Source organism: Triticum urartu, chromosome 7A (assembly GCF_056163025.1).
Source record: "Triticum urartu cultivar PI428250 chromosome 7A, HENAU_Tu73, whole genome shotgun sequence".
Classification (NCBI taxonomy): Eukaryota; Viridiplantae; Streptophyta; class Magnoliopsida; order Poales; family Poaceae; genus Triticum; species Triticum urartu.
Window position 1 is genome coordinate 64280459 of NC_141879.1, and position 10581 is coordinate 64291039.

At 46.2% G+C, this 10581-nt stretch overlaps 1 protein-coding gene across 1 annotated transcript; it reads right to left on the minus strand.

Annotated features, from left to right (window-relative positions):
• Positions 1-5047: 5047 nt before the first annotated feature.
• On the minus strand, positions 5048-7552 carry LOC125524156 (uncharacterized). Its single transcript, XM_048689228.2, has 4 exons — positions 6952-7552; positions 6465-6676; positions 6018-6241; positions 5048-5890 (listed from the first exon to the last, which is right to left on the minus strand). Exons 1-4 carry the CDS (start codon positions 7044-7046, stop codon positions 5243-5245), a joined length of 1179 nt encoding a protein of 392 aa, XP_048545185.1. The 5' UTR covers positions 7047-7552; the 3' UTR covers positions 5048-5242.
• Positions 7553-10581: the final 3029 nt, after the last annotated feature.

Here is a 10581-nt window from a genome sequence, read left to right on the forward strand (position 1 = left end):
TTTCGAGGGTATGATCATCTTGCCTGAGATCCCGAAAGGAAGAAGAACGAGTCCATGAAGAAGACAAACGGACGTAGTCGAATGAATCCTCACAACTCTGGAACGGAACCGAAGCTAACGAGGGAATCAACCGGAAATAAGCAAACAACATAGTAAACAACCATCACATAACATGGCATGATGCACAACCAAGTATGATGCATGTCCGGTTTAAATATGCATGGCATGGCAAAGGGCACAAACAAAACTAAAAGTTAAGTGGAGCTCAATATGCAACGAGTTGCATATTGACGGAACACCACATCAATTATTTAGTTCTCTCTCATTTAGGTATCCAACAATATTAAATGTTGTTAAACATGGCAAGAGGGTGAAGCAAATGAAAACTACCTATCTAGGCAAGTTTAAATGAGGCCGGAAACAACAAACAACAATTCCGGTATATTCCCATATGCATATTTTAGGTTTGGTACTGTTCTGTCCTAAACACAATTTTAGGATTGTTAAACATGCAAAGTGAGGTCACCATGTTAAACTAGGCATTTTCCACCCCATTTACGTATAAAGTTTGTTACAAACCGAGTTACGGTTATTTAGTTATGAATTAAAGCATTTTATCATGGCATAGGAGAAAATTTAAACAAAAAGCATTTTAAATATTTTAAACATGGATGAAAATGACATATTATTAAACTAGATGAAAAACTAAGCAAGTTTCATGTTAAGTTTGTTTTAATCCGATGCACGGTTTGTGAGATATTAAATGCATGAAGTTGAAGGTCTTTTCTGCAATTCTGTCTTTACTGGATTGATTAGCAAATTCCTAGGCATTGAAAAAAACATACGCGGGCCGAATCAGAGGCCGGCCCAACGATACACAGGGGCGGGGACTGCTCACCCATGGGCTTCAGCCCATTGGGGGAGGAGGATGGCTGGATCGAACGGGCACGCAGGGCCTCGCGCGACGGGGGAGCAGCTGGGCCTGGCTGCCTAGGCGCGGTCAATGCCAGCAGGCGACGCGAGGTCGTTCTCCTCGCTCGAACGAAGCAGAGCAGGCGAGCAGGGCAAAGGGGCGGCGAGGATCCAATGGAAAGGAGGCGGCTCCAGCCGGATCTGAGGCGGGGAAGGGCGCGGAGGGTCCATGGCGGCGGCGCTGTGAAGAAAAACACCGAGAGGCAGTCATGAGAGAAAGAAAGAGATGGGAAAAAGGAGGGAAAAGGAGAGGCGACGGGGTCCTGGATCGATCGAGCTGGGGAAGGGCGCCCGGCGCTGTTGTGGAGGCTGGTTCGCTGGAGTGGCACGGAGACCCAGCCAAGGCTGACCTCCATCATTCCCAGCGAGAAGAAACAGAGGAAGAGAGAGATGAGATGATGGAGATGAAATAGAGGGAAGAAGGAAAGGGAAAAGGCGAGGGAGTCTTGGCCTGGCGCTCCGGTGGCGTGGAGCTGCGGCCGGGGATGCTGCCCTGTGGGCGCGCTGTCGCGAGGAGCGGCGGGCGCTGGACGCGTCCGGAAGCGCAGAAGCGAGGGGATCGAGGAACGGAGTGGAGTGGTTGGTCGGGCATGGAAATAGAGAAGAGACAGTGGGGTGGCGGCGGCTAGGAGGATCCCTAGGAAAAAGGGTTAGGTTTAAAATGGACTAGGGGTAGACTAAATATATACGTCACGGATTAGGTTAGGGGCTATTCGGTCCATCTGATCGTAATCAGACCATCCCGGATAATTAGATTAGGGGGCCCAACTAACAAAACGAAGATGTTTTGTAGATGTTTGGGGTTGATCCGGATCCAACGGTGACGACTGTCCGGGTCGGGTCCGCGACAACTTTCGGACGCGCACGAGAGGAGGGCCGCGGGCTGACGAGAGAGCTTAGGCTAGGCCCGGCGGTAGGTAGTGGACTTTGCAGAAGGCCTCAGGCTGAGAGAAGAGAAGAGAGAGAGGCCCGGCGACTGTTTCTGGAGACCGAAAACGTCCGACGATTTGACCGACTATATTGTCGCTATAGTTTAACGGTTGGGCTATCAAACGAACTCCGAATGCGATGAAACTTGACAGGAGGTCTATCTACACTATAATAAGACCACACGCCAACTTTCAACCCAATCCGAGAACATTTTACGGCCACATATAAAATAATATTTCGGACATGCTGCAGGCGCGTGCAAGTGTGTCTGGGCTCAGAACGGACAACGGACGGAACTGGGGGAACCCGGACGGATGCAAGTTTTGAAAACATGATGATGCAATGCACAAGATGACATGACAAGATGCAGCACGCAAGCAAAGACAGCGAAATAATTGGAAGACACCTGACACATCGGTCTCGGGGCGTCACAGTCGACCGCAAAGAACATTAGAGATAGCAGCCATATGTACTCGATGGCGGGCCTCTTTCTCCCGACCATGAAGAACTTTAATATTATCTTTATTGGTAAGTTTTATCACTAGGGATCTTGGAAAACCAACCCCACTAGTATTGTGTTATTTTCATAGTCACTAGACACTATGTCCCATATAACCGTCAATGCACACTTTATATCCTTGGTTCCGGTCCTCTTATGGTCGACCGCAAAGAACTTTACAGATGTCAGCCATATGTACTCGAAGGCAGGCCTCTTGCACTCGACCATGAAGAACTTTAATGTTAAAACTTACGGCAATGTTTTCCATTGGGGTCTTGGGAAACAAACCCCATAATGATTGTGATATTTTTATCACTAGACACTACGTCCCATATAACCGTTGGTGCGCACTTTATATCCTCGGTTACGGTCCTCTTATGGTCGACTGAGAAGAACTTTAATTTAGAGATAACATCCATATGTACCTGAAGCCGGGCCTCTTGCACTCGACATTGAAAAACTTCAATGTTATATCGACCGGTAAGAGTTCTCATTTGTGGATGTCGGGAAACCAACCTCACAATTATTGTGATATTGTCATCACTAGACACTACGTCCCATATAATCGTTGATTCGCACTTTATATCCTCGGTTCCGGTCCTCTTATGGTTGACCGCAAAGAACATTAGAGATAGCAGTCATATGTACTCGAAGGCGGGCCTCTTTCTCCCGACCATGAAGAACTTTAATATTATATTGATTGGTAAGTTTTATCACTAGGGATCTTGGAAAACCAACCCCACCAGTATTGTGTTATTTTCATAATCACTAGACACTATATCCCATATAACCGTCGATGCACACTTTATATCCTCGGTTATGGTCCTCTTATGATCGATCGCAAAGAACTTTACAGATGTCAGCCATATGTACTCGAAGGCAGGCCTCTTGCACTCGATCATGAAGAACTTTAATGTTAAAACTTACGGCAATGTTTTCCATTGGGGTCTTGGGAAACAAACCCCATAATGATTGTGATATTTTCATCACTAGACACTATGTCCTATATAACCGTTTATGCGCACTTTATATCCTCGGTTACGGTCCTTTTATGGTCGACCGCGAAGAACTTTAATTTAGAGGTAACATCCATATGTACCTGAAGCCGGGCCTCTTGCACTCGACATTGAAGAACTTTAATGTTATATCGACCGGTAAGACTTCTCACTTGGGGATGTCGGGAAACCAACCTTACAATTATTGTGATATTGTCATCGCTAGACACTACGTCCCATATAATCGTTGATTCGCACTTTATATCCTCGGTTCCGGTCCTCTTATGGTCGACCGCAAAGAACTTTAGAGATAGTAGCCATATGTACTCGAAGGCGTGCCTCTTTCTTGAGACCATGAAGAACTTCAGATTATATTGATTTGTAAGTTTTATCACTAGGGATCTTGGAAAACCTGTTATTTTCATTATCACTAGACACTATGTCCCATATAACCGTCGATGCACACTTTATATCCTCGGTTCCGGTCCTCTTATGGTCGACCGCGAAGAATTTTAGAGATGTCAGCCATATGTACTTGAAGGCAGGCTTCTTGCACTCGACCATGAAGAATTTTAATGTTAAAACTTATGGTAATGTTTTCCATTGGGGTCTTGGGAAACAAACCCCATAATGATGGTGATATTTTCATCACTAGACACTACGTCCATGTAGGTCCTTGAACTATGAAAATCATCATATAGGTCCTCAGAGTGCAATATATGTGTCATCTAGATTCTCAAACCATTTCAGAAGTGTCACACAGGTCCTAGAACTATTTCAGAGGTGTCACGTAATTACACACTTATTGCACTTCAAAGGACCCTCAAGGACTTTTCACAGTTCGATGACCTACGTAACACCTCTAAAATAGTTCAAGGACCTAGGATGCACTTTACTCTTCATGAAACCTAATTTCTTCTCATCTATATATTTAATAGGATCTTTGCATGGAATCTCTATTGTGAGATTTTTTTGACAATTGCAATAAACCAAGATAGATGGCAATAGCCTCGAATTGCAACCTAAGTCTTTCGTTGTTTAACTGTACATAAAACATGCAAAATACATGGGGAGTCATGGTTATCACAAACCAAATGCAATTCATATGTCTTCCATTGAAAACAACCAAACTTTGGCCGGTGTTCTTCACATTGGTTCCTTCTATCCTCAGAAGCAGCAGGGGACGAGGAGATCATGGGCCGGATGATGCCGACCCATTGTTTTGTGTTCACATGCGTGGATGTTGTTATCCATTGCGTGTTCACCTAATTGGCCGGCCTCTGTTTTCATTTGTTAAATTGGTAACACATTTTTATTTTCTCTTCGGTTTGCAACTTCTTTTCAAAAGCAGCAAAAAGAAGATAGCACGGTCAGGTTGCCTCTTACTTTGTGTCACCGGTTTTACATGTCTTTTGTTTTGATGCACATATTGATAATTCATGTATGCAATACAAGTTAAGCAGGATTACAGATCACACGTGGAATGCCACTTCAGTCAGTTATCAATATGACCATATCAGGTACATCATTGCCTCCAAATAACTATATGTTTAGTAGATGTATCGTGGTCTCTTTGGAATCCAAATAACCGCAGTGGGGTAGGTTGATTTGACTGCAGTGGAGATGGACGGCAATGATTTGAGTTGTGCACACAACTAGTTAGGATAAATCCCCATAAAATAGCAGTTCAACATCTTTAACATGCCACTGGATAAAACGCTAAACCAACGCTCCACCGCTAAATAACAGCAGTTCGACATCTTTAACATACCGCTGGACAAAATAAAACGCTAAAGAGTCGCTCCACAACTAAGTAAATGGTTGGGTTGGCTGCATCAGATCAGAATCAGATACCGTATTTCCTCAGGTCATCCACTGTGGCCACGAGGCAGGACCAAGCTACGGTGAACTCGACCGTGCAGAAGGGAAGCTTGCATATGGCAGTACTGGCGGATGATCTCTTGGGTATCAACTCCGTAACAGATATTGCATACATACGTCCACTCTTTCTGTAGGCCTCTACAGAAAGCTTCAGCCTTCCATCTTTCTCCACGCAGACAACATTTCTGGTAATGGGGATGACACCCTGGGCCGGATCCACACGGAGTGTCCCATCCCGAGCATCGAGCAGTACAAAGTCCTCGTCTATGCTGGCGGTACCGGAAACGACACGGATTCCTGACTTTGGGGGCCATAGGCCCTCGATAACTTCAGCAGAGATGACGGTGGCCTCGACCGCTTCGACGATCAGGGCGGAGGTAATCTGTAGGGAGCACAACTCGCCAAAACAGCTGGTACGCACGATGTCGTGGTTGCCTATGCCTGCATCGGCGAGTTTGTCACTGGGATCACGTCCGTATACCAGCACTTTGGAGATGAAATCTTTGTCTTCATGCTCTGTGGTTCTGCCCTTCACCTTGAGTTGTATCTCAATGTCGACTGGGCCGGTGAAGACAATCGCATGAGACGGGCCGGTCAGCGCCAAAAATGGATCCTGCAAGCATCAGTTGCACTACTCATTATCAAATCGATCAACTGTATAAAGAAATATGGATACAGCATAATATAGCCAACCCAACCCCACATAAGCGAAAATAATACTTGACTACACCACTACACACCTGTTGAGTGAGGAGTTGGCAGGCATCCCTCCTGAGTCTGAAGATAATGTTACGATTATGATCCATCGAGTCCCGGGTGGCGACCAGGCCGTAGACCTCGAGTGGCCACTCAAGATAACCACCGTCGATCTCCATGACTCTGACGGAGAAGATTTGCAGGCAAGTCTTGACGCCTGCATGTGGCGGGGTGCGTTTGCATGTGAAGAGCATGGCTCTCACGCACGCTGCAGCAAAAGTCACAGAAATCAGCCCAGAAATCAAACATTGACTAAATAATTCAGGTTCAGACATACTACAAGGGACGGTATAGCTGCAATGAAACTAATATAACTAATCTCCTTTTCTTCCCATCGGTAAGAGAACTAATCGAGTCGAGGTATACAGCAGTAGGAAGAAGAAATGCAGAGAAAGAACCGGATGGGTAGTAACTAGTACGTAGATTATTACAGTAGAATTCGAAGGAGCCACATTTGTCACCCCAAGATTTCTCCCAGTCGCGGCGGTACGAAACCAGGTCCTTCTCCTCCACCAAAACACCCGCGGTTGATTTTCCTTTGGCACAAATCCTCCCTGGTAGTTGGCCTGAGAATGAATCAACTAGCTCTTGTACTGTTTGTCCTGATGGTGGCTGGGCAGTATCTCCGACATGTTCATCGGTCCTGAGTGAAAGGGAACAATCTCGGTGAGTAAGATAAGATATTTTTTCTTTAGAACTACTGCTAAGTGCTCTCCGAACACAATATTCCACCAAATCGGTGACAAATTCAGTGCTCTCCGAACACATTATTCCACCAAATCAGTGACAAGTTCAGTACCATGTTGCTCGACAATTTACTAGTCCAACAGGAAAATCCTAAGACTGATGTCAGTGGTGACCACAGTGGCTGGGAAGGAAGAAAATGTAAGCGGGAGAGGGAGGAGGCGGGGGCGTTACAGCGTGCTCGCTGCGGCGTCGTCCTCGGTGGCCTGCACGGCGGCCGGGCTGCTCCTCGCGGCGGCGACGCCGCCTCCCGCTCCCGCCGGCTCCATTCGAGCTGTGCTTGGATCGGCGAATCTGCCGGGCGCCGGCGGCAGGGCGCGTCGGGGACGGGGGGCCGGGATGGGAGAGAGGGGAGAGCAAGCACCGCACGGGAGGCGACAGTGGCCGGAGGAAGAGGAAGCACGGGCGGACGGGGTGGTGGAGATGGGCCCTCGACCTAGCCTGAGGGTGTCGAGTTGGACCGAGCGTCTGGCCCATCCAAGGCCCAAACAACCACACTAGCCTTTGGACCTCCTTCCGTCTATGGTGGGATTGTGAAAGAGATTCTAGAAACTTCTAGTGTTTTTACATCTTATAATTTCTTATTTGAAACTCGAGCTTCTAACTTTGAAGCTCATACCATAGCTACGTATGGTGGTTCTCTTCCTCAAGGGAGGCATTTGTGGTTGGGCACTCCTCACGACCCAACCATCATTCATGTAAATATTGTGATACATCAATACAGAACATAGCTTTGTTGGCTAAATAAATTGATACGTCTCCAACGTATATATAATTTTTTGTTATTCCATGCTATTATATTATCAATGTTGGATGTTTTATATGCATTATTATACTATTTTATATCATTTTTGGGACTAACATATTAATCTAGTGCCAAGTTTTAGTTGTTGTTTTTTCCTTATTTTTGTTTTTACAGAAAATCAATACCAAACGGACCGAATTTTTTTGACGATTTTTCTTGGACCACAAGACACTCTGAAAGCTTTTGGAGAATGCCAGAAAGGCCACGAGTCTGACAAGCTCAGGTGGCGCGCCTCCCAAGCTTGTGGACCCCTCGTGGATCCTCTAACCCAAATTCTTCTTCTATAAATTCCCAAATATTCCCTGTAAACAGGGGGCACACCAAAAAAACTTTTCCGCTGTCGCAAGTTTCTGTCTTCGTGAGATCCCATCTGGAGACCTTTTTCGGTACTCCGCTGGAGGGGGATTCAACCATGGAGGGCTTCTACATCAACCTTGCCGCCCTTCCGATTATGTGTGAGTAATTTACCACAGACCTACGGGTCCATAGCTAGTAGCTAGATGGCTTCTTCTCTCTTTGATCTTCAATACAATGTTCTCCTCGATGTTTTTGGAGATCTATTCGATATAATCTTCTTTTGCGGTGTGTTTGTTGAGATCGGATGAATTGTGGGTTTATGATCAGATTATCCATGAGTATTATTTAAGTCTTCTCTGGACTCTTTTATGCATGATTAAGATAGCTTTGTATTTCTCTCTGATCTATTGATTTGGTTTGGCCAACTAGATTGATTTTTCTTGCCATGAAAGAGGTGCTTTGTAATGGATTCAATCTTGCGGTGCTTATTACCAGTGACAGAAAGGGACATGTCACGTATTTGTATTGTTTCAATTAAGGATAAAAAGATGGGGTTTGTTCATATTGTTTGGATCTATCCCTGTATATCATGTCATCTTGCTTAAGGTGTTACTCCGTTCTTGTTAACTTAATACACTAGATGCATGCTGCATAGCGGTCGATGTGTGGAGTAATATTAGTAGATGCAGACATGAGTCGATCTACTTGTCACGGACGTGATGCCTATATACATGATCATGACCTTAGATATCGTCATAACAATGCGTTTTTCTATCAATTGCTCAACAGTAATTTGTTTACCCATTGTATGCTTTCTTTCAAGAGAGAAGCCTATAGTGAAAATTATCCGCTGTCCCGTCGGCGCCGGAGGCGAAGGGGCGCACCACCAAGCCGCAGCCGGCAACCGCATGCGGTGACACAGGGCCACGGCCAGCGGCGCATGCGGAAGGGCCGGAGTGACGCTCTAGCCCCGCACAGGAGTCGTCGCCGCTGCTGCCGAGGGACCTCGCGCCAACGTCTGACCGGCAGTTTCTCGAGATGGGGGTGGGGCGGCGCGGAAGCATCAAGGGTTGGGAAGGTGCTTAGCGCATTCGGCAGTGCGATGGCTGTCGATCGGTCGAGAGACAGCGAGAGGGTTGCTTCGTGGGGAATTCCGGGGAGGGGGGTGGCGGCGGGGCGAAAGTGGGCTTGGGCTACAGATAGTTATACAATGGGCTACTGCACCGATGGGCCCAAGAAGAACATGACCCCGTCAGATTTCTCAAGAAAAAAACATGACCCGTCGGTAGAATTGGTTGGACTTGTCTAAAAAGAAGTAGAATTGGTTGGACAGTCAGCAGTATATTATACCCCCTAAAATAAGCAGTATATTTCACCCCTCAAAAAATAAGTCAGCAGTATATTATTAGGTCATCATTGAGGGTCTTCTAGAAAAGGTCAGCATTATATTATTAGGTCACCACTGAGGGTCTTCTAAAAAAAAGTCGCCACTGAGAGTTGATTTAGAAAAAAAAAAAGGTTACCATTGAGGGTGCCAAAGAAGCCTGTCATAACTACATTTTTCTTTCTCTCGGAAAAAGTAACTACATTTTTGTACGAAATTAAACGGTATGAAAGGGGCAGGTAACTTCGGCTCCCCATCAGTGATAATATTCTTACTGACGGGTTATCCTAGACACATCAATGGAGGCCCGTTATAAAACAGTTAATCTAACAATTGAGCCATCAGGCACAGCTCTTTTAGACATAAGGCTCAAACTAAGCTCGATTTTGAATTAACGAAGCAATAAACCAGCCAGGTTCTATTTTTGCGAAATAAACCAGCCAGGATTACAGCCACCAATACAACATCAGGTATGTTTGTTGTTTGACCAATACAACATTAAACATACCTGACAAGATTTTCTTAGCTTCTGTTTAGGCGCACAAGAGCTAGGCCAAATACCTACAGCCAAGGCTCCGCCTCCTCCTCCTCCTTCAAGAAAGAAAGTTAGGGTCCGTGCCTCTTGCCGGCGCCGGCGCAGGTCCGCCTCGTCTCCGGTGGCCCTAGGGCCATGGAGGCGCGGTGGATCCTGGCAAGGGCCGGCGGGAAGGCTTCATTTTTAGTCGTTTTTTTCAATCTTGTTAGGGTTTGTGTCCTACTCAGGAAGGTGAGACGGCGGTGGCACCCTAAAGATGGAATGAAGGTCTCCCCGCCTAGCCCCCGTTTCGGCGGTGCGTCTAGCATCGTTGGTGGGCGTGTAGAGGTGTGTCTCCGGTAGATCTATTTTTGGTGGATTTGCTCGGATCTCGTTGTTGTTCGTCTACGTTCGTGTGTCTTCGGTTTGGATCCTTCCGATCTACGTTATTTTTTTATCGGCGGCGGTTGCTGTTCTGGGGTGCTGGTCCTATGGGGCTTAGTACGACGACTTCCCGACTGTCTACTACAACAAGTTGTGTCCGGCTCTGGCGATGGAGGAGCGATGACGGCGGTGCGCCTTTGGCTCGCTTCGGTGCTTGTAGTCGTCGCTAGGTGGTTTACGGATCTGGATGTAATTTTTATTTCTGGTGTTCGTTGTACTGTCATGATTGAAGATGAATAGATTGGAAGTTTTTCCGCAAAAAAAAACATACCTGACAAAGAAAGAAAAACACCAACGGTCCAGAGATATAAGGGAGCTGGGAACACAACTTATAGCACAACACACACTACAAGCACAAAA

Bases quoted from the DNA above. Each gene is read 5' to 3' on its own strand.
- LOC125524156 (XM_048689228.2), bottom strand. From the start codon at position 7,046: ATGGAGCCGGCGGGAGCGGGAGGCGGCGTCGCCGCCGCGAGGAGCAGC. The intron at 6,677-6,951 runs GTAACGCCCCCG...CCTTTCACTCAG, and splicing joins GACGCCGCAGCGAGCACGCT to GACCGATGAACATGTCGGAG. The intron at 5,891-6,017 runs GTGTGTAGTGGT...TGATGCTTGCAG, and splicing joins GCCAACTCCTCACTCAACAG to GATCCATTTTTGGCGCTGAC.